Source organism: Epinephelus fuscoguttatus, linkage group LG7, assembly GCF_011397635.1.
Source record: "Epinephelus fuscoguttatus linkage group LG7, E.fuscoguttatus.final_Chr_v1".
Taxonomy (NCBI): domain Eukaryota; kingdom Metazoa; phylum Chordata; class Actinopteri; order Perciformes; family Serranidae; genus Epinephelus; species Epinephelus fuscoguttatus.
Window position 1 is genome coordinate 18,456,597 of NC_064758.1, and position 24,973 is coordinate 18,481,569.

The 24,973-nt window shown below is 40.6% G+C and overlaps 1 protein-coding gene across 1 annotated transcript in view; it reads right to left on the bottom strand.

The window, feature by feature from the left end:
* Window positions 1-6,460: 6,460 nt before the first annotated feature.
* Window positions 6,461-24,973, bottom strand: part of LOC125892157 (taste receptor type 1 member 2-like) — a 94,758-nt gene continuing 76,245 nt past the window's right edge. The window contains exon 12 of the mRNA XM_049581953.1: window positions 6,461-7,079. Within this exon, the coding sequence (XP_049437910.1) occupies window positions 6,461-7,079 (619 nt within the window). The remainder of the gene's footprint in view (window positions 7,080-24,973) is intronic.

Here is a 24,973-nt window from a genome sequence, read left to right on the forward strand (position 1 = left end):
ACACTGGTGTTGACTCTGGGGCCTATCAGAAAAGGTGCATATATATGGCAATCATGTGACACCTAGATTGCCCACAGGTTATTAAACTAATTGACCTATGGCTAAACCCCGCCCCCAAACGCGATGAGCCAATCACAGTGCGTATAGCCATTCCCATACACTCGGACATTCTCTGCCTGGACGTCCATTCAAATGCATTACATAAAGTCAGTTTTGTTTGGCTTTATGAGCTTTTTCTGAGATTTGAAGTTTAAAAATGGTCAAACGGTATGCATGGGGTACATGCAACTCCGACACAAGGTATCCTGAGAGGCTGGGCGACAGGGTGTATTTTTTTACCCTTTCCTAAACTACATCTCAACCGAGAAAAGTGTCTCCTTTGGATAAAGCTGTGCGGTAGACCACAACATCAACTCAGTGTGTATAAGATTAACAATGATGTCTACATCTGTTCTAAGGTAAGACAGCATCGTGTTTGGGCAACATATTGTCACTTTGCTTTAAAGAAATATACAGCTATCTTTAACATCTCTAGCTAACGTTAGCTAAAGGGGTCCATGTCATTGGTCCGACAGCCCATTGGTCCGACATCCCATTGGTCCAACGGTCCGCGGTGCTGAAGGGCTCCCGGCGGGCGTATTTCTACCTTGATGGTGCGCCGCGACCGGCTCTGGGTCAGCTGGGAAAGGCTTGAGGCGAAGCAGGCTCACAGCTTATGTGTTTGTTACTTTCTTTTTCATTTTAACCCACACCATGATCTTTTCCTGACCCTAACTAAGTGGTTTTTGTGTCTAAATCTAACCAGACCTTAACCACAGGGCATCATGATGATTTCGGAACGGACTTCGGAACAATGGGTTTAATATGGTCGGAACAATGGGATGTCGGACCAATGGGCAGTTCCCTGCTAAAGTTAGCCTAATGTTAGCTCCTAGCTGCGTTGTTCATCATGTCACCTTGTTTGCTGGGAGTTCATTAGCCTATTTTGTTCTAGTTTTTGTACTTTGGTGATCGTACATCATTGTTAGCTGTTGTCCAAAGGGCTCTAGTTAAACTAACATTAACTTCTGGAGCTTAGCTTCATTAATGTATCTGTAATTGCAGAGATAACAAAGGTTGGTAAACGTTATGCTGAATGATTCATTGTAAATACTGTAGCACCAAACTAACGTAGAGACACTCTTGGTAAAGATGGTAAAAAGGCCGTTATCGTTTTCTCATATTCTGAGCCAAAACCCTTAACTTCAGTGGCACTTTGATGCACCAAACTGTGATCGTTATGTCTCAAAAAATCATCAATTGCCTCCTGCGAACTGCTGTGTACTGTGACACCTGCCATAGCGCTGGTCACTGAATGTTGATATTTCGTCCGAGTGAGTGGAGGGGGGCGTGGCTTAACCATAGGTCAATTGTGTGGCTTCTAAAGGTAATGGATGGGGCTTCATAGCAAAGGGGTGAATACCATATGCACACACCACTTTTCAGTTTTTTATTCTTTAGAATTATTTAAAACGTTATTACATAAAATCATTTTGAATTTGAAATCCATTTAAGTTCCAGGTTGTAAGGCAACAAAATAGAAAGAATAATAATGGGGGTGAATACTTTCACAAGGCACTGTATCTGTTTACTCCAGCAGTTTTAGAGCAAAAAGCATTGACTAGAGAACAAATTGTTATGATTATACAGTAGCTTCTTATCCCTGAAGGAGAGAAATTAGTTAAAACAACACACTACCCCACATCACTGCTGGCCCTGGTAAAAAACGACTATTGAACTGAGGTGAGGATTTGTGTGCAGATGAGGTCTCGCATAGATCAGCGCAGGTCATCTGCCTTTAAGGGGTGAATAGAAGTGTTTTCACACAACTCTGCAACTGCTTTCTGCATTGGCGCATTTTTCAATGCATTATTTTCATTCCACACTCAAAAGTCTGTCATTGCATTCTTGATGTTTGGCTAAGTGTGTTTTCTTGATACATCATTTTTAGAACAACTTTAGGCTATTGACCAACAGCTATTACTTTTGCAGTGAAGGTTTCAAAATTGAATGGCACTTTAGAAGAAGGTAATTTTTATAATAAAAAAAAAAAATCTCACAAAGTACAAATGAGTTTGGAACATCACACAGGAAAATCTCAAGCAAATACACCCAAATTGAAATCAAATTAATTCAACCCAGTATCTTTGGTTTATGCTAAATGACCACCTCCTCTTACAAATAATCCCTGCATGATTGAACACTGGACCACACAGGTCATTTAATTTATGAAAATCTGCAATGACTCAGGAGATGAACATGGTAAATGGTCAGAACTCTAACCACAATTTGAATTCCTCCTGGCAGAAGCGCAGAACTCCTTGTTCTGCTTGGTCAAATCAATCTTTATTAGCTACAAACATTATCATACAAGTACAATGTGCAGTGAAATGCTACATTACCATGGTCTGATTAAGACTGTTAAACAGAAATAATAAGCAAAATGTATATACAAACACCACATGAAGACCAAATAACGGAATAAAAGTGTGTTAATTTATGGTTTCTTTTCCAGAAAATAACAGGTTAGGTACAAATGCATGTGGTCATACACATTCCATTTAAAAACACAGAAGTAAACTGTATATGAACTATTAAACACACAAACACATATAATGTGCAGTGCTGGCAATATAAAATCAAATATACATCTAAAATGATATACAATCAAAAAATACATTATAGACAAAATCGCTCTGACCTTGTAATAAAGTTTCACAGCTATCTCTCATTTAGGAGTCTAACTGCTGTAGGCACAAATGATTTGCTGTACCTGGTTCTAATTTTCTGCTGCAGGATTCTGCATTTTACCCTCTACTCTCTCAGAATATCAGAGAGAATGGTAGGGTCATTGAGGATCTGATCAGCCTTTTTAAGAATGCGGTTATTTGAAAAACAGTGCTGCAGACACCTGATCAACCCCCAGTGATCCTACTCATTGTCTTGATCATCTGCTACAGTTTGGCATGATTTTGAACAAACATTTTCTCGAAGGTGCACATCAGACTAAAGGACAGAATGCTTTGTGAGACGGATTTGTAGAATATCTGGGGGTCTGCAGTGGTCTACTCTAAGAACAGCCTCTGTTGTAGTTTCATAGACGTAATTCTTGCACATTCCTTGAATCTAATGGGGTCATCAATTTCACCTCCAAGGTATTGTAAATTGAGACCCGCATATTAACCCCATATAGTAACCCAATTACTGTCATTTTGACATTACTCTGAAAAAAATTCACAATCTATACTTAAAGTATGTAAGAAAAGTTGGGTAGGACAATAAGGTGCATACAGTACTTCACAACAGTGTTTGGAGGAAGCAGTCATTGCTGTGATGTTTGCACTTTAGTTTTAAGAGGTTCATAGCTCTATTATCAGCAGTGTTACTGGAACAGTGACTGTCCTTTTGTTTCCTGGTATGTTAAGATGAACTTTGACTTTATAGATGTAGTGCTAGTGTATTTGTCTCTGTCTGTCCAGTTTCATCTAAACTTTTTTCTAAAATGCACACTTATTTCATGCGGCAATAGAGGGAATACACTGATCAAAGATTTCAGTTAGGCACCAAATTTAGTGGTGATTACCTGATTATACTTCATCAATGTACCTTTATTTTAAGCTCCCACCACCAGAGGTAAAAATAAATCTGTGTTGACGTTTTGGTAAACTTAAGCCATACAAGTTTATGTGATCTTACAGTAGTCTAGCATGTAGATGTGTTGCCATAAGATTAGTGTGGGAACAAAAAACAAACACAGATTACATTTTATTACTGAATCGACTTTATTAATGCATTGACTTTATGTTATTTGTTGTGTAATGTCCAGCGGCATAACCTAATGAGACTTGATAAGAATGGGCACATTTAGTGTACATTGAATCTTACAGTTGTACATGTTTTAACTCATGCCAAAAATATATCAAGCACATATTCTCTTGTATTGGTTGTCTAAGTGCAAAGATTCAACTTCAACAACACCTCTTTCTCCTGTGTAAGTACATTTCTGACCCGAGCTGATGAGTGGCTCAGTATTGCAGAAGTTTAGGTTTTGAAAGAAGTGAGTGCACATTCATATTCCTCACAAGAGAAATTGTTATAGATATGAAACGTGGATGATTCAGTCCTTGCAAGGCCGGACAGGTCTTGCATTAAGGAATTCTACTCTAACTCATACAGCTTTATATGCAAATTGCTTGCTAATTAATCTAAATAATTGGCTAAGTTTAAAAAGAAACGACTACACTTAGTATTTACTGTCTTTCTAGAAAAAGTTGGCATTTTGAGATATACACTTTTTGCTTTCTTGCTGTGAGTTACATGAAATTTATCCTGCTCTCAATCTCCTCACCTAACTTACTGCAAGAAGAAGAATCAGCATATTTCTTAAAATGTTGAATGAGACCTGCGCAGTTGAGTATCTTCTAAAATGACAATCAGAGGAAGGCAGCATTTCCAGTTACTGATTAAAGGTACTACCCATATACAGTACAGGCCAAAAGTTTGGACACACCTTCTCATTCAATGCGTTTTCTTTATTTTCATGACTATTTACATTGTAGATTCTCACTGAAGGCATTAAAACTATGAATGAACACATGTGGAGTTATGTACTTAACAAAAAAAGGTGAAATAACTGAAAACATGTTTTATATTCTAGTTTCTTCAAAATAGCCACCCTTTGCTCTGATTACTGCTTTGCACACTCTTGGCATTCTCTCCATGAGCTTCAAGAGGTAGCCCCCTAAATGGTTTTCCAACTGTCTTGAAGGAGTTCCCAGAAGTGTTTAGCACTTGTTGGCCCCTTTGCCTTCACTCTGCGGTCCAGCTCACCCCAAACCATCTCCATTGGGTTCAGGTCCGGTGACTGTGGAGGCCAGGTCATCTGCCGCAGCACTCCATCACTCTCCTTCTTGGTCAAATAGCCCTTTAACAGCCTGGAGGTGTGTTTGGGGTCATTGTCCTGTTGAAAAATAAATGATCGTCCAACTAAACGCAAACCGGATGGGATGGCATGTCGCTGCAGGATGCTGTGGTAGCCATGCTGGTTCAGTGTGCCTTCAATTTTGAATAAATCCCCAACAGTGTCACCAGCAAAACACCCCCACACCATCACACCTCCTCCTCCATGCTTCACAGTGGGAACCAGGCATGTGGAATCCATCCGTTCACCTTTTCTCGTCCCCCAACGACACGGCGGTTGGAACCAAAGATCTCAAATTTGGACTCATCAGACCAAAGCACAGATTTCCACTGGTCTAATGTCCATTCCTTGTGTTTCTTGGCCCAAACAAATCTCTTCTGCTTGTTGCCTCTCCTTAGCAGTGGTTTCCTAGCAGCTATTTGACCATGAAGGCCTGATTCGCGCAGTCTCCTCTTAACAGTTGTTCTAGAGATGGGTCTGCTGCTAGAACTCTGTGTGGCATTCATCTGGTCTCTGATCTGAGCTGCTGTTAACTTGCCATTTCTGAGGCTGGTGACTCGGATGAACTTATCCTCAGAAGCAGAGGTGACTCTTGGTCTTCCTTTCCTGGGTCGGTCCTCACGTGTGCCAGTTTCGTTGTAGCGCTTGATGGTTTTTGCGACTCCACTTGGGGACACATTTAAAGTTTTTGCAATTTTCCGGACTGACTGACCTTCATTTCTTGAAGTAATGATGGCCACTCGTTTTTCTTTAGTTAGCTGATTGGTTCTTGCCATAATATGAATTTTAACAGTTGTCCAATAGGGCTGTCGGCTGTGTATTAACCTGACTTCTGCACAACACAACTGATGGTCCCAACCCCATTGATAAAGCAAGAAATTCCACTAATTAACCCTGATAAGGCACACCTGTGAAGTGGAAACCATTTCAGGTGACTACCTCTTGAAGCTCATGGAGAGAATGCCAAGAGTGTGCAAAGCAGTAATCAGAGCAAAGGGTGGCTATTTTGAAGAAACTAGAATATAAAACATGTTTTCAGTTATTTCACCTTTTTTGTTAAGTACATAACTCCACGTGTTCATTCATAGTTTTGATGCCTTCAGTGAGAATCTACAATGTAAATAGTCATGAAAATAAAGAAAACGCATTGAATGAGAAGGTGTGTCCAAACTTTTGGCCTGTACTGTATATTAAGGCTACTGCTGGGAATCTTTAGTGAAAGCCTCTGTTTAGGAAAAGGACAATGCCAACCATCTCTGAAATAATCTCTTGTCGCAATGTTGGTAGCTTTAGCTCATTCCAAGGCTTTGTTTATTGATATATTGCTCAAAAGTAAGAAAAATACAATAAAACATGCATAAAACATTAGTTTTTAACTCTTGAAAGAAAAGTACAAGAGACAAAGACTCAAATTACAATGTACCCTAAAAGGCAAGATTGTTAGCAGGAGGCCTGTGGAAAAACCATCTGTCTCTAGAGATGCATATTTACTTGAAGTTGCTACTGGCTGATTGTTTTGGTATACCTCTGAATGAGACCTTGGAAGTGTTCCTGCGTGTTTCTGTGGGATTGAAAAATGATGATATAACATTTTGGGAGGAAATACCACAACAGAAAGGAGTAGAGACTGGAGAGTACCGCCAGAGCGTTTAGTGTTTGGATGTACTTGCCACGGTAAAGAATGTACACAGTGGCAAAGACAATCCAGGTGAGGATCAGCAGGAGCAGGCAGAAGGTTATTGCTTTGGCCTCATTGTAGTTTTTTGGGAGGTCTTTACCCATGTAGGAGAAAATAAAGCAAAGGGAGCACAAAGATAGAAGTAAAATCACAGAACCAGAGGATGCTTTGAGATTAATGTCACAACCAAGTATGACTTTGTCATGGGACCACAATGTGTCATGGTAGGGTCTGGGGGGAGCATAAGTATAGCCAATAATAAGTAAGAGTGCCTGAGTAACAAATGCCACAGTGATGACCAGCCATTGTCCATGATATTTCATCCACCAGCTGTGGATCTTGGGAAACTTGGCGGCTATTTTGAAAATGCAAACAATCTGAAAAGAGCGCACAACAAAACATGCTAGACAAACAGTATAGAACAATGAAAATGGTAACAACCTTAAGACACAGAAGGAGGTTGTTGGCTTACCAAAGTGAAAGAACACAGTGAGACTACACAGACTGAGGCAGCCTAAAATCAGAAGGCACATTGGTCCCCCAGCAGATCTGACAACAGGTGTGTTGTAGTTGATGGCAAAGAGAACAGACATGGCTAGTGTGAGGCCCACCAATGCCCAGGCCCCGATCATGATCAGTATGGCCCCACTGTCTGTGAATGGGATGTACTCCACCACCCGCAGATTGCATGATGTACTTCCTGCTGCAGACCATTCTGTCTCCTTACAGGCGATGCACTTGTAGGGATCCTCTGTTTTATATGAGAGACAGAGAGATTGTCAATAAAGTCCACTTGGGGAAAAATATCTAGACAGCTGAGGAAGCAGTGTTGCAGTTTTAATATTTTGTACAGTATGTTCTCCAAGATGAAATTAAATAAAATCAAGTTTATTTATATGGCACATTTAAAAACAACTGCAGTTGACCAAAGTGCTGTACAACATAAAAGAATGACACACAAATGTATAGCAATATAAAATGTACATAAATCTAAAACAAAATAAAAGTGATAAGAACAATAACATACATAAAAAGATTATAAAATACTAAGATATTAAAACTACAACCAAAAGCTATTGAAAACATGTATGTTTCAAGATTTGTCAATGGAGGGGGAGGATTTGATTGAGAGCAGAAGGCTATTCTAATGCTCAGGAGCATCTACCGCAAAGGCACGATCTCTCTTACCCACCAGCCTTGATCGCGGGACAGTTAAAAGACATTGTTCAGAAGATCTAAGAGGTCGGGAGTTGGAGTAGGGACAGATATGTTCAGTAATATACTGGGGTGCCAACCCATGTACGGCTTAAAAAACAAATATAAGAACCTTAAAATCAATCCTGTCTTTGATAGGTAACCAATGTAGGGATGCTGGCACTGGCGTAATGCTGTCTCTTTTTCTGGCGCCAGTGGGGAGTCTCGCTGGAGCATTCTACCCCAGCTGCAAGTGATACAAAGATGACTGGCCGGCCCCCAGGTACAGAGAGTTGCAATAGTCAAGCCTTGAGGAGATGAATGCAGTGCTTACCGTTTCATGTCTTTGTGAGAAATGATGGACTTGAGTTTTGTAATGTTTCGTAGTTGACAAACAATAACTTCTGTTTTGTTATCATGTAACTGAAGACAACCGAATTTTGTGAAAATCGGTCAGGCAGTTTTTGTATAATTCTGCTAACAAACTAATTAATTGGGCGGCATAACTAAAAAATTGTTCATTTTTGCGATAAAAGCGGCAAATTTGGTACATTTATAGCTTAATATACTGGAATAGAACACTTTGGTCACAAAACTTGGTGGAGACATGTAGCATGGTCCAACTAAGGCTGCCTTTCCACTACCATGTCTTGATGCCCAATTCCGATTTGTTGCCTATATCTGATTTTTCCTGACTGCTGTTTACATGTTCTATTCACCTTATTTTTCACGGAGACACGGAGGCAAAACAGAACGCAGCCAGCTTCCGTTTTTTGTGCAACACTTCCGGTCCACCACTCTTGACCACTATGTAAATGTCCCACTGTATTTGCTACAGTGACATTACTGCGCGCATGGAAATGTTTACATTACTGGAAGCAATTTTAAAGACTAACTTTAAATATTTGAAGTTAATCGTTAAAGAATAAATCACCTGGAAAGCTGGCGCTGCTCCACATAATTTAAAAGGTAACTTAGCCTACACAGAGCGGTGGAAATGTCCGTGCAGCTGCAGACGGGTGCAGCTGGATGATTGATAGGTACATGCTGATTCCAGTGCTATCAGAGCCGATCCGCGCATCACTATGGCTTAATAATCAACTCAGTCAATAAAAACAACCCGTCCTGTGTTAGGAGTGTATGCCGCTGATGAAAAATTTTAAAAAAAATAAAATAGAAAAGCAGCGTACACCTCACATATTTATGTCTCACAGTTGCGCACAAGTTTGGCTGGCAAGCAGAAGCACCATATCTGTGTCTGTGTGTCGAGGGTGCGAGCCGCAGCTTCAGCTGCTCAGGTAGAGAGGCTTAGCCCCGTGTGTTTTTTCGCTGATTTGGTTCTGCAGGTTCTCTGCTGGTACACTGGAGACGGGGAGCAGTTGTCTCACTCGGGATAGATTGTGCTTTTTTTGGTTCATAGTTTTTGATTAACGTGCGATTTATTCGGCTTTCCTTCCTTTCCCTTGCTCATGAGCACGTCATCAAAATGCGCTGTTGTCGCATTATTCATGTCGTACGACGTGGATTGCCAGGAAATATCTGATCTGTCTGTTTAGATTACAGACCTATTGGCAGATATCTGATTCATATCTGATATATTTCCACATATGAAGGAGGCCTGAATCTGATCTGACAATATCCGATATCATGCGTTTTGTTTTTTTTACTGTTTACACGTTCATGTTGCAGATCCGATCTGTGCCACTTGAGAGGAAAAAATCGCAATTGAGTCACTTGAACCATGTAGTGTAAAGTAGGCTTTAGAGGCCAATACATTTTGGAATGGATAATGGGACGGGTCCATGGGCAGGTAGGATTCAATTGCCTGCTCTGGCCACCAGGGAGCGAGTTTTTGATGCCCCAATATCCAGATTTGTTCTAAATATATTTGTCAACATATCTGCCAAATTTGGTGCTTTTATCACAAACTTGAACAATTTCAAGTTTAGTTTTTATTCATGGCAGATAGGTGGAAATTGAAGCCTATATGTGTCCAACCAGCACAAAATGAATGTAAAACCCTTTCAGCTACTGAAAATGCTTAACAATAGTCTGAAATTAACTCCTACCAGGGCCGTTGTTTTTAATTAATTCTCTTTCTCTCATAAATAGTAATTTACCTGAGCTGTTGAGATAAGTTCCATTCGCACAGATTTTACAAACGAAGCAGCATTTGTGGATTTCATCTTGCTTTTTTGCATATCCTCCAAGACATTCTTGGGAGCACAGTGAAGTAGGCACCTGCACAAGACAATTATTTAGTAGCAACGTAGGTGACATACTGCATTACACTATGCATAATTAGGAAAAAAAACAACTTACGTCTCCGTTTGTGTACCACTGAATTTTGCTGTCGTTGATGAAAAAATTGACTGATGGGTTGAATTTAAAAAAGCCGATCTCCTCCGCATCACCACTGTGGTTCCAGAAAACTATAGAGTATGATCCAAATGTTGGGTCACCATTCTCATCAAACCGAATATTGTGGTTTAAAAGTGTAAAGTTTGACTTCTTCAGCTCTGCAAGAACCTGATTTGGGTACACAAAGTTTGGATGACCATTATTTTATTTGATTTCATTAGGTTTTTATTCCTGGGGAGGGAAACATTGCTGTTTGATGTTCCCATTTTTGTCTCTTTCTCTCCAGACAGGATGTGGTACATTGTAGACTTTTACTATCTATGAAATTTCATGCCCGAGATTTTTAATGCAAGGCAATATTTGAAAGAAACATCAGGTTCAGTTATATGATGTAAAGTTTTATATAATATATGACAAAACACATATACATTGTATATGTTGAGTTATGATACTCATCTAATGGTTAAAGCTGTCATAAACAAAAACAAACGTAAACATTATTTGTCCTCTTACCATGTGTGGGTACACTGTAATATTGTCTGTGCATCTGCCAGCTCCACATTGCAGGACATTGTGTAAGGCATGAGCGATGGCGTATACAGCAGAATAAACAGGAAAAGAGTAAGATGGGTCCACAGCAAGGATTTCTTCTGCACTCAGGCTGCTGCAATTGCAATCCTGATTACAAAACAAATTTTGTTCTGCCTTTTCACAATGAGCCTGGCTTCTAGAAGAACGGATAAAATCATCAAAACCAGGTATTTTTATCACTGGCTGAGACACTCCAAGTACAGTCCCAATACTTTTGATCACTTCCTCCTTGGGGAGCCTCTTGCTTAAGGACCAGGTGTCCCCTGCTATCCATACCCTTTTAGTGACATTTAGTTGCATTGCTGACTCAATGAGAGCTTCAGCACTCAGTTTTGGAGCAAAAACAATGACAACGTATATCTTCTGCGCCTCTATGTGTTTGAATATGTGGGAGTCATTTGTATTGTCGTTGAGACCTTTGGTGAATGCAAGGCAGATGTCAGTATCCTTAATCCTTCTGATGAACATTTCAAGTCCATCTTTGCCAAAAGCATCATCACTGTTAAGAAAAGCAACCCAGCGCCATTTGAACCGCAGTATGATGCTAACAATCACTTCTATGACATCTTTATTGGAATGCACTGTTCGTAGAAAAGAGGGATATTTCGCTTTCTCTGTAAAGGCAGAGGACGCAGCTCCATAACTGACCTGATAGAGGAGTAATGAAGAAATTGTCAAAACTTGCAGTAACAATACTTTTTCAAATGTTAGATGTTAAAATTTGTTTCAGTTTTTTTAAAACTAAAAAAAAAGTTATTATGATGACTACACTGGAAAAAATCTCAAAACCAAATAGCTGGCAAACTTACCACAGGAATGAGATCCACCATGAACAGTGGAGCTACAGTCAGAGTGTCAGTGCTTGAAAAAGGGCCGACCAGTGCCATCACTTTGGACAGATTCTTGTATGGTTCACCCCAAGGTTGGATCAAGTTATCGACTGAGAGGAGTTTCAAAACTCCTGGGAAAGTGTGTGTCTCTGAGCAGTGGTCAAATATCTCATAGCCGAGAGACACATTTGGCAGGAGGCTGGTGGAGTTATTGATTTCCTCTACAGAGAATCTCATCACCTGAAACCTTCGATAGCTTGGCAGAATGAAGGGTTGGCTGTGAACGGATATTGGAAAGTGGGAGAGGAGGATTACCTTTCAATTAACATCATCAGAACTCTGCACAGAAATGGTTGCAACAAAAGGGGATTTCATGGACCCAGGACCGAGGTCAGATTTAATGTTATACAGCAACTTTGGTAATGCAACAATTAATTCTTTTGAGTTAGGGGGGAAAAGTGCGACTACCTACTGACCTAGCATTTGAAATAAAGCTCTTCAGTGTTCAAATAGGGTATGCTCAGTTACATTAAGAGTATGTCATCAGTGTTATGTGTTATGTATTATGAAACTCACCTGGAGCAGTCACTGGCTTCTGGTGTGTCTTGATAAACGGGGTCACTGACATGATGAATGTCAAAAAGTCCACCTAACAAATAATCTCCTTCAAGTTGAAACTCTGACGCTTGGGCAGTGCATTGAGCCGAGACACGTAGAAATGTTCCCAGTAGACACAGAAAAGCAAGAAAATGTTTCATTGTTGTAGTAACCTCTCATCAATCTGATATGATCTCTAATAGGATTTGCCTCTGTCTTTAGTAAGCAATGTGATGCTTGAAACAGCAAACCCCCAGTATTCATTTCCATACACTTGGAAATGCATGACAGTAGGTGACAAACATACATACCCATCAATGGTTGGAGGAGAATACACAAATCAGTATGCAAAAAGCATTTAAACTGCACAGATTGTCTGTCATGACTACACAGAGTGTAACAACATCATGAGCAAGCAAATTGGATATTTATCATGAATTAATCTGGTAACCCCGGATAATCCCTCCAATAGCCAAGATGACAGATGCACTGTAAAAATAGTTTGTGAACTCTTTAGAACTCACTGTATTTCTGCATTAATGTGACCTAAAATGTGCTCAGATCTTTACCCATGTCCTAAAACTAGATAAAGCCAACTCAGTTTAACAAATAATACAAAAACAATTAAACTTATTCAATTATTTATTCACTAAAATTATCCAACATTATCCAGCTTTCTTGGAAAAAGTATCCTCCAGGATTATCAGCATTTTAAAGGGTATCAGAGTCAAATGTTTCAATCAACAGGATGACAATCTGGTGTGAGTTTAGCAGTCTGCATTATAGACAGAATATAAACCTGGGTGGTTGCTATCAAAGTCTGCTCTTCACCACACAAGATTGTGGAAATGGGCCATGCCTCAATCAAAGGAGGTTTTTGGGAAAATGGCTAAATGTGTGCTGAGGTAAAAACCCCAGGCTTCACAAGAGGACGTGCTCAAATGGATGCAAAATCTGTGGAGACAAGGCAGATTGCTCACCTTAGAGTTCATGTGGAACGAGGTTTGGTACGCAACAAGTATCAGATACTTCAGGGCATCATACCGGTGAGCCTACTGGTTCCACTTGAGGGCGATGAATTTTCCTTCCTAGATAAGATTGTGACAGTGTGCTGTGTTTTAACTAATATGTCTCCCAGTATTGTAATGAAACCACAAGGCCACATGTTAACAGATAGTGATGGAGAAACAGAGTGAGGATATGAGGATAATCAATCTGAGTCAATAGTGAAATGGAAAAGCCAGACTGTACACTGCAATGTTTGTAAAATGCATATGTGGAGGGGGGAGTGTAAAAACACAGCTGTTTGCTTGTGCTCTTAAACATGTACTATGGATGTCTGTGACCAAATTCTGGTGTGAGTTTAGCAGTCCCTGCATTAATGACAGAATAGGGCTCAACAAGAAGGATTGCCCGATTGCCCGGGGCAAGTAAAACTCAAGGTCGGGCATGTAAACTAACAACTCACTTGCCCGATCGGGCAAGTTGCTAAAAATAGTAAAAGTTAATAACTAATTGATAAAATAAATGTATTTTAAAACGTGCTCTTCTGCTCTGATGCAGCGGTCTCTCTGCCTGAAGTCACAGGCACACGCTGTGTAACAGTGTCCTGCCCACAGCCCCCATTGATATTATTTTGCGCGATGGACGCTTCATATAATAACATAACAATATACTATTTATGGTGTTATGCCATCGTGTCATTTCTGTCTCTACATGGTCACGCGTTAACAATTCTCCTCTGCTCTCTGTATCGCGCACGGCAGAGTTCCGCCACACACACACAGGTGAGCACGCTAGAGCGGCTCGGGCCGCATTTTCCTGACCAAACCTGACCACGAGCCCGGTGCAGTTTGTCAGCTGACAAAGTTATTGAAATGGACAGTGTGTAAATAACCAACAGACTGCTGTTACGCACAGACAAACACGCTGCTCGCACAGCAGCTCCGCACGGCACTCATACTGAGCTTGTGTTGCATTCAGGCGTTGTCACGTAAATAACAACTTCCAACACTTAAATAGGTCATAGCACAAAACAGCAGCATGTCAAGTGACTTTTAACTTTTATTATATTCAATACAACTGTATGTTCCTAAATCTTGAGACACCTCATATGTAAGCTAGACAGACATTTCACCTGCTCATTAGTCCTAAAGAGCCCTTCTGGTGCCAGTAGATACACAGAAACATCCCAGCAGGCTGTGCTTTGCAAGCATACAAAAAAGTTTCACGCATGTGAAAATTATTTTTCATGCGTGTGCTTCACCTCCGCTGCTACAACTCTGTCCTTGGGGAAACACTGCTGTGTGCGTTTTGTGCAACAGGTGGATGTGGTAGTCTACTGGTAGAGTAGAGAGAGAGCTAAGTAGCGTTGAAGTAGAGCAGAGCAGGGCAGAGAGATGGAAGCAAAATATATTAAACCCAGTGTTAATACAGCAGAACTGGAGAGAGGGGTGAAAAATAAATAGAGGTGGGCATGGCTCAAGTAGGGCGCAAAATTATAGACGGAGAACGATTGACAAATTTTTCACTTTAAGCGCTGACAGTGTCATTTTTGTGTAGGAGTTAAGCTACAATACATGACATATGTTGTTTTAATTAATAAATACAGTGTGAATAAAGATTACATAACATACAAATAACTGCAGTCTTTGTTATTTGATAGCCGCTTAAATTAAACAATTTTTATAGGGCAAGTAAAAACTGACTTCGGGCAAGTAGATCTCTGACCAGCTTGCCCGACCGGGCAAGTGAAAAAAAAAAACCTTAGCGTTGAACCCTGATATAAACCTGGGTGGTTGCTATCAAAGTCTGCTCGTCACCACACAAGATCGTGGAAGTGGGCCATACCTCAATCAAAGGAGGTTTTTGGGGAATTCTGATTAAAAAAAATTGTTGATTGTCACTAGGTTAGTTAGTGTACAGGCGAAGGGAATTCAGCACCATTTCTGACAATGTGCTGCTCCCATTGAGATTGGTTCTGTTCCCAGGGGTGTCTACCTCAGAAGTTGGTACACATGTAAAAAGTGAGGTAATACTGTGAGAGACCATGGTTTCATCCATGTCTAGTTTTAATTTTTCTTTTGGATGTGATGTGGAGTGTTGCCACCCAAGGGAGCTAAAATAGTGGCTAAGTGCTCGGCAGTGTTGCATGTGATCAAGTCAGTGCTGATCAAGTCAGTACTGATCGGCCTACAGTGGACCCCTTCCTTATGTATGTATGTAAGGGATTCCATATAGACAAAGGGTGACTTCTCAGGGGTAAACAGTAGTGATATTGTGACCAAATCATGGCGTTGCTCTTTTTCAGCTGTATATGACTTATTTTTAGAACTGTTGGTGGGACCTAGGAGTTGTAGTCTGCTGTGTTGAGCATTAGATCTACACTTATTCTGCGGGTGAAGCCACACCAATGGGAGGGACTAAGGGCTCATTTATACTCCCTTTACGTATGAAAATGTATACGTCCGTTTCAAACGATGTTACCGTCACTGGCCACATACTTCCATGCGTCCTTTACGTTGGCATGGATGTTAACCAATATATCCACCAGGGGGCAGCCCAGAGTCAAAAGTTCATGACAACAATAAACTCAGAAAAAAACATGGCGACTGTGGAGGAGATTTTGATAATGTACCTGTTGCATAGAAGACAGAAACAGAGGCAGCGTTGTAGGAGGCTGTTAAATACATCGCGACTGGAGGACGGAGAATTCGTTTGCCAATGAGAGAAATTGACGACGAGCGCCATTTCCAGTACTTCAGGATGTCCGCCGGGGCATTCGATAACTTGCTTCGCCGGGTGGCCCCCCACATCCAGCATGACAAGTCGCGCAGAGCGACTAGCTGTCACCCTGTGCTTTCTCGCTACAGGAATCAGCCAGCAAGCTTTGGCAGCAAGTTACAAGCTGGGTTCTGCAACTGTGAGCTGCATTGTCAGGGAGGTGTGCCATGCAATATGGATTGCGCTCAAGGATGAGTTTGTGTCTGTTCCAGAGGGAGAACAGTGGGAGGTGATCAGGAGAGACTTTTGGGAGCTGTGGAATTATCCCAACTGTATCAGGGCCATAGATGGAAAACACGTGAGAGTGAGAGCACCATCCAACAGTGGTAGAAGTTTTTTTAAATACAAAGGTTACTTCAGCTTCATCTTAATGGCAGCCTGTGATGCAAAGTACAAATTCAGGTACGTCGATATCGGAGCTTATGGGAGAGACAGTGATGCTGGCGTCTTCTTGAGGAGCCACTTTGGATCCCAGCTCATCAAAGGCATGCTTCATCTCCCACCCCCAGCTCCTCTGCCTGGGACTGAGACCAACACTCCAGCTGTGTTTGTAGGTGATGAAGCATTCCCACAGAAAATGAACCTGATGTGACCCTATTTAGGTCAGTACACCCTACACATTGCAACACTACAGTACAAAGAGATACACAATACTAAAGACATTTATCAATTAAATCAGGTTTTAAATCTGTTGTTAATGGCATAGTGTATTGTGGCGTGCTTTGTTGTTCTCTTTTAATTCACTATTAATATTTGTGCTATTGTTAGTAGACACGTATCCAGCATAATCTGTCAGCATTAATTATGACATAGGTTTTAGTTTTTGTAACCAATTAATTTTGTGTTTTACTATTCATTTATTGATCTTTTTTCCTTCTAAAGTATTTGCCCAGAAAACAAATGATCATGCAGGTTTTAACAGCAATATTGTTTTTACAGGTTTGCACCTCTCAGCTGATCAGTGAACCTACAATTATCGGCATTCCAGGGCCAGGCGAGTTGTAGAGAATGCTTTCGGCATACTTGCAGCGAGGTGAAGAGTATTTGGAAGGGCCCTGGAGTGTTCCATTGAAACTGCACAGGATATCACAAAGGCATGTGTTGCTCTGCATAATTATCTTTGTGATGCAGATCAGTTCCAGCCAGAAGCTGAAAGGTACATCGCTCCTTTACTGATGGACACAGAGGGTGCACCTGGAGAATGGTGGCAGGTGATTCAGGGAGATACTAACCTTCTGGACACGCGGCACTTCACTACAGCGAGAGCAACACAGGATGGCATGGCTGCTCGTGATCAATTCAAAGACTACTTCCTTACTGATGAGGGAGTGTGACTTGGCAGGATGCTGTCGTCCAACGAGGCACATTACATTAAAAAGGCCACAGAAGCCTGAACACAATAGCTCAGTACAGCACATAATCCATTTCAAATTCAATATTGTCAAATAAGTAAAATGAAAACATGGTGATAATTTGTGTTCTATCCAAGAGATAGCACTTGATTAAATGTAAATAGTTACACTCCATTACTGTCCAAAGATAAACATAGCACTTAAACCACTGTTATGTGGGAAATTAAGATTCCTTATCTCTTAAGTTTCATTTCCTGGTTAAAAAGTTTAAAAAGTCAGCATGCTTAATATAGAATTTCATGTACTTTACCAAATACGACATCTACAGAAAGAGGCCAGTAAGAAACTCTTATTCAATGAAAGAACAGACAAATTACAAGAGATAACAGTGTAATCTACTGTTAACAATAAATAGAACAGTGTGAGCTCATGTAAACAATTCATAACAAGCATTGGAATATGAGCTCCATAAAACAATAAAGTGCACAAATCTGGGCTCATGTAAACAATTCATGACAGAATGTGAGCTCCACAAACAAATCAATAAACTGCAAAAACTCAAAGTCTTACCAAGAACATTTGTCTTACTTCTAGCCAAAATGTTTCATTTCTCGCCAAATTTTCACTTGAAATAAGTAGAAAAATCTGCCTGTGGAGCAAGATTTTTTTGCTTGTAATACCGGTAGATTTTTCTACTTATTTCAAAACATCAAATATTCTTGGTAAGACTTAAAGTTTTTGCAGTGTAAACAGTGTTACCTCATGTAAACAAAAAATAAAGTGCAAATGAACATAAAATATGGGACCTTTAAACAAAAACGTCCAAGCTAAGATTTGTTTGTAGCCAATGTGTAATCTGTGTCTAACCTTGTCACAGACACAAAAAGTGCATTTCTATATTGTTTACCCAAAACAAAGCATCAGTTGCGGCTGTATTTCTTTTACTAGCCATTTGGCGTCAGGTTCAGGCAGTTGTAGCAAAAAGCTGTTTAGGTAGGTTGTGAAAGTTGTATACATGCTTTTGTTTGCCTGAGTCTCCTTGCGAATTTCTTCCAGCCTCTGGAGTAGTGCAGTGTCAACTGGATTTGGTTCCTGGCTTTGCTTCCTCTTTTTTTTCTCATGTGATGATGTCCCAAGTGGACTAGGAGCAGGAGTGAGGCTTGTGACATCAGAGGAAGATAGTGTACCTGAGCTTGATGCAGGTGAAGGAGGATGATTGACAGTGTGCAAACTTGAAGTACTGCAGGGCTTGACGCTAACTTTTTTCCCAAGGAGCACATGTGCTCCTAAGTTGAAAAAGTAAGGAGCGCACAAAGAACTTTAGGGACACAATGTAAATTGATCAAATAATGTGTTTTCCGTAATAAACGTGATGCAAATAGACATTTACAAGCAAAGTTATTAAATGAATTTGTATACAAAATGTACAGAAAGGTAAAATCATCAAGTTTTGAAAAAGTATTGCCATTTAATTTTGTCTTTAATGTTATCTTATATATATTATCTTTGCAATATGATTATCTTATGTAATGTTATTACTATCCTAAACCATTCTCCAGGTCCTCTGAAACGCTGCAGGACTTATTTCCACCGCGGTACTGTGGCGAACGGTCAGAGGCTTTCCTGGCTAGTTTTACACCCTGGGCGAACCATCCCTCGGCGCCCCCCCGCCCAACCCCCCACCGCTTCCCACCCCCCATGGTACGATACCAGTGAAAGTATCATGGTTCTGAGTAGTATCACGATACCACGGCAAAAATGAGGCAGATGTGCCTTTTGTAATTTATTACAAGATAAATCACTTTCTATAATACATCAATGATATTTCAATGGAATAAATTACTTACTGACTTATTCATACTTCAAAAACAGCATCAATAAGTGATTAACATAGGGGGGAACGGCTTGTTTCTCCTCTGACACGCCACATACCTGTGTGCTGCCACGGCTCGGTTGTCCAAGTACTACTGGGCACTCATGACACCAACGAAAGAGGAAATTACTGGACCTGGAGTCGGACTTCTCTGTCGCTGGTAAGCCGTTATCTTGCGCCGCAGAGCAATATGAGCCTCCGCCGTATTCCTGTCTGTGACCCCCGTTCAACCCACAACCGCCAGAATTCGCCTCTCCTTTCTGCTGCAGGCTGAAACGTGATAATATGGGTGCCCCAGCGCCCACTCCACTAACTTGACGTGGAAATGAGCGGTAGTCTAGAAAACTGGCGAGTTTTTTTTTTGTTTGTTTGTTTGTTTTACGCCCTGGGCAGTCGCCCACAGTGTCCATAGCAAAAACTGTGAACGGTCCCTAACTGCGGGGAGAATGGAGCAGGCTTCCCCGGAGGTCCGCCGCTTTTCCCAGTCCGTCTCCTCCACACTTTGACTTATTTCCACGCTGCTGATAGTGGGACTTATATTCATTGTGCCGACAGTGGCTTGGAAAACCGCCCAAAACCGTGTCACACGGGGAAGAGAGAAGAGGGAAGGCGGCTGGAGTTCCTCCAGCATTTGCGGTTAGATTATCATATTTTTTTTATTGACAAAAATATAGGCTGCTTCGGCTGATTTTTTTATGCGTACATGTACCCCTAAATATTTTTAACAGTTCGCGCACACCTATTTTTAGTCGCAAATGTGAGTGAAACGCTCGCACTGTTGAGCCCTGTACTGGCCTCTCCATCATCTTCTGGTGGCTAGAACAAAGAAGCCACATGTAAAGGGTTGGCAGTGTAAATCAATAAGTGCCAAGTTATTTGTTGTGTAGTTCGTATTAATTTATGAACCAGTCAATAAAAACATGACTCATTTATAATCAACCCGGTGTCAAGTGACCTAATCTGTGACTATATTACCATTAGCACTGTTATTAACTGATGTCGGTTAACGTTAGTTTTGTTGTTTTTGCACTCTCTACCTCCTTTCATGTTTTTTAAAATGTATTTTAGTAAATCTTTCAATGAAGCTTATATCAAAGATGGTGGAAAAAACCCACATTATGAACTTTCAAATGGCAAAACATTAATAGTAAACTGTCTTTCAAAGTTGCTCAGTGATTTATATATGCCTTGAGCCATCCCAGACGCCGAAGAATTGGTGGATCCACCCCAACAGCAGCATCCCCACTCCGCTTGCTCATGGACTTGTTGTGGGCTCGAACAAATCTGTCTCGCACAGACCGCCACTTCTCCTTCGCTACCGACCACGTCACATTTAATTCCCTTCCAATCTCCTCCCAGCTGTTCTGTAGCATTTGTTTATCCCGGTGTCCAGGAGAAGTAACATCATAGCCTGAGTGTCAGACTGAAGCTCCCAGAATCTTCAGTCTGACATGGCTTCCACTGAAGGCGATTTATAAGGGGGAGGGAATTTGATTTTTTCCCTAACCAATCAGTAGAGAGATCAACGACTCACCCAGAATCTGACATCATTAGTATCCATGTCTCCGGGGTGCCGAAAACAAGCGAGCATTGCCCGTTTAAAATGTCTCCGTTGTCGTGCACGCCCAGCTGCATCGCCGTTAAATCCAGTTTAGCAGCTTCCTTAATTTGGTCTTCCATTAATGCGAGTAGTAGCGAAATACCTCGAGAGCATCGTCAATGTGGTCTGTAGGATCTGTAGCGGTCGCCATTGTTGCTATCCTCTCCAGTTACCCACCGGCGTACAGCTTGACATCAGCGTGGCGCTGATTGGCTAATCGCTAGACCCCCTGCGTTCATTGGTCCGTCCAGCGTTTGGACAAGATAAATCGCAAATTCATTGAAGTATGCCAGACCAGAGATGCAAGCCTACTCAGTTGAGTGGGCGGGGTCTATGGTCTGGAACCAGGCTAGTAACATCACAGAGATTTTTATAGTTTCTGACTAGTTCGCACAATCTTTCTTCAAAAAGTTCCGCCATTGTTCTTCGTGTCTCACTAGAGCTACGTATCGGGTAGTGACAGCAACACTGCCCCCACGGTTTCCGGTGGTACTGCTCCGTTTGGCCCGTATCCATAAGCTTTATGGAAACATGCAGAAATACGGACAAAATGAACGCATAGCACGGACAGAAGGCTCCGTCCGTATCCGGATCCGTATTCAATGTTGTGCATAAATGAGCCTTAAGACTATTTTTTCATTGACACACCGGAGTCAGTTTGATATCTGTGTACCTGAGGAAGAGATCATTTGTGCTCAAAATGTACTTTAATTTAAATTAGTCTATATGTGCAACCAGGGACAAACACGGTTGGTCGAAACACCCAATGATAATATATAGATGGGCTGCATGTAAGAGATGGACACAATAACACCGCAAAATAAAAAAGCTATAAATTAACCTATTGATGAATACAGTGTTAATGTTTTTGGATAAGGCTCTGTCGGAGGGGTGTGACTCTGCTCTATTGTAACTTTTAGATTGCATTATATAGTTTGGAAGTTTTGATATTTAATCTAACTCGTGTGGTAAATGATGGCGTTTTGCACAAACAAAAGTTCCGTTTATATTCTGTGTTTGCGAAGTCCATCCACGTTTGCTAGCTAGCAGTTGCTGCTCCACTCCTCTGTGTGTTACTGCAACCAACTGTCAATCAGCAGAATATTGTGAAACCAGTGGCAGGAATGTGTACCCCATCTCCCTGTGCTCGTGCATGTGCACTACAGCCAAAACTAAATCACTGCTCTATGGTGCTGCTAGTGGTTAAAAACTTGACATGGTATTTTTAACTGTATTGTCTGGGTTGCACTGACATTTAAGTACATCAGTCAAAGTATACATTTTACCTTGCCTTTTCAAAAAGATTACTACAAGAGGCTTATTACAAGTATTGGCCAGGACACTTGCAGGTTATGGGTGTCAAAGAAATGTGCAAATGATTGCGATGATGATGCTTTTGGTTCCCAAATGTCAGGTAAGAAATCTGTGACAAAAAAACTGTCAATTTGTAACAATGAAGAGGCATAAGTCAACAACATCCTCAGTTATTTCTCACAGTTGTAAGGCTACTTGGTCATTTAAGATGAAAAGTGCACAGATAAAACATCAGGAAAGAGCAACCAAAGATCATCATTTCATTCACCAGGCAAATCACAACTGTTAATTGACGCAAAACCACTCTCCTATCTTCTTGCTTTGGTGTCATTGATCATTGTGCAAACAATTATTAGTGTTTCTCCTTGATACATAATTTTTTTTACAATGGCTAAATTACATAAATCTTTTAAACAATAACTCATGCCTTTTGAAAGTAAAAATTTCAAAATACTAGCCTAATGAAAAGTATTTATATTGAATGAAAAATTTTGCTAAAGAGATGATCTATTGATGACAAGGATAAAGTGAAGATGGAGTACAGATGAGGTTGTAAGCTTATGCAGGGTCACACGCAAATGCACACAAATTAATTCAACCAGGTATCTTTGGTTTATGCTAAAATGCTACATCATCTTACAAATAGGCTCTGCATGACTTACACTTTGACCATACAGGTCATTTGAAAGGAGGTTTATTTGCAATGACTCTGTGGATGACACAGTCAGGCCATGAGCTAAACTCTCACCAAAGTTTGAATTCAGGAAACCTCCTGATGAGATGGCAGAACTCCTCGTTCTGCTCGGTAGGAAGGGACAGGCCCTCATCTGCAGGAAGGAGAGGTCATGGGATGATGCCAACCGGGCTGCTCACGGCCACTCTAGGCAATTGTTATAATTCCAGCAGATGCAGAACACAATCCCTCCAGAAAATCGCGATCTTGCGATCGCAATGATTAACGCAAATTCAACGAAAGTGTGCAATATTTGCGGGAGCTTGCAATTTTTCAAGAGTCCCGCGATTTTTCCGCGTTTTTCCGGCCGACCGGAAGTCGTCATTTGAAACGTCATCAGACGCGTCATCAAATGCGCTAATGGCATTGCAGTATGGAGAAACACTCTGTATTGACATAAGAATTTGCACAGTTTAAATGCATACAATATGTGTTGAATGTATTAAAATGTTATGTTTTCAGAAGATGTAGCTTACATGTTGTTTTACAGTCACATTGTCTGGTTTGAGAGCTACAATATTCACTCAGATTTTTTTGCAACATTATTGGACTCCATGTTTTGAAATTAATTAAATAAAACTAAAGAAGAAAACTATAAAAAACATTTGCAGCTATTTTTGTAATATTCAATATGATTATTATAGCAAGTGATTACATGACTTATTTTTTGGAGGTAGTAATTTTTTTTTTTTTTTTTAAATCACATTTTCTTTTCTCCTTTTGTCATTAGCCGCAATTGTTGTCATTTGCAGCAATTTCCCACAAAAAATCACTTAAAAATGCCGTAATTTTTACCGCAGTTTTTGACAAAATTGGCTGCAAATTCAAGGATTTTTTGCTGCAAGATCCTGGAGGGACTGAGAACAGCATGTTTCAGAAGCCTCCCAGGAGCTAGTAAAAATACAAGCCTCATCTAATTTTGAGCCACAGGAAACTGCACAGAGCAGATAGTTTTCCCGCTAACAGACACTGTGTGTGAAATATAGATACAATATAATTATGGGAACAAATGTATGTTTGATAACTAAAAAACAGCCACAAATCTTTGATCCACGTCATTCATAACTGGACTCTTTAACATTATAAAAGTTGTCTCTAGGTTCCAGCACAATATAATAGCAAATGACAACAATAAACACAACTAAAATAGACAAAAAAAACCCTTTTCACTAGGAGCACAAATATCAAGAAAAAATGACCAAATCAAGATCCTGATGTGATAGGATGCAGCACGGCAGACGGAACAAAACCAAGTAGCAGAAAATAGCAGCTAAAATGTGGTGCAGCTGTGCCCAGAAGAATTATCGCTTTCAGCTCCCCAGTCAAATAGCAGCAAAGATAACAAAAACAGGGACTGATTCATCCCGTAACATGCCTAATTTTAGTGGATCTGGTGTGGAATTTATCTGCGGATGCTCAGGTTCAAATTAAGGCCAAAATTTGACCTGCAACAGATGATGTTGTTTGTTGTTTTTAGCTGAGACAGTTTCTGGAAAACTTATGACCCTTACCTGCTGGTTAAGAGGAGTCAGCAGTCGATGATGATATAAGACAGGTTTTTAAACAACTGTGAATCACCATAATCACGAGAGGTCCTTAAAGCATAGTCCTAAATGTGCACACAAAACATTAGGATGATTGTTCCAGTTGTGGGATTTGCGAGATTAGTTGGGGACAGACAGCCAGACATGCAAACATTCACTTCACATTTGTTGTTCATTGAGTAGTAGTAGTATTAAGTGGTCCTATCTCCTATTTAGTATTCTGCAAGGCTTTTTCAGGATATAGTTTCAAAGAATTGCGTCTGAAGGCTGTTCCATCAGTGTGTTTAACTAATTAGCAGGTGGCACCTTGTAAGATAGCCTTGGCCACCAGCATGTGAATGTGTGTGTGAATAGGTTAAAGTGACAGGTGGTTTTCTTAAGCAGAGGAGAAAATGGTGGAAACATGAAGAGGTCAGAGAAATATCCTCAAACACTGGATGACCGTGAATAAGAAATATTACAGATAAGATCATGCACAAATAATGTGTGTGGCTGATCTCATTAGGGATACACACACATTTCCCACCTAATGCTAAAACGCCAGAAATAAAATGATCACAATA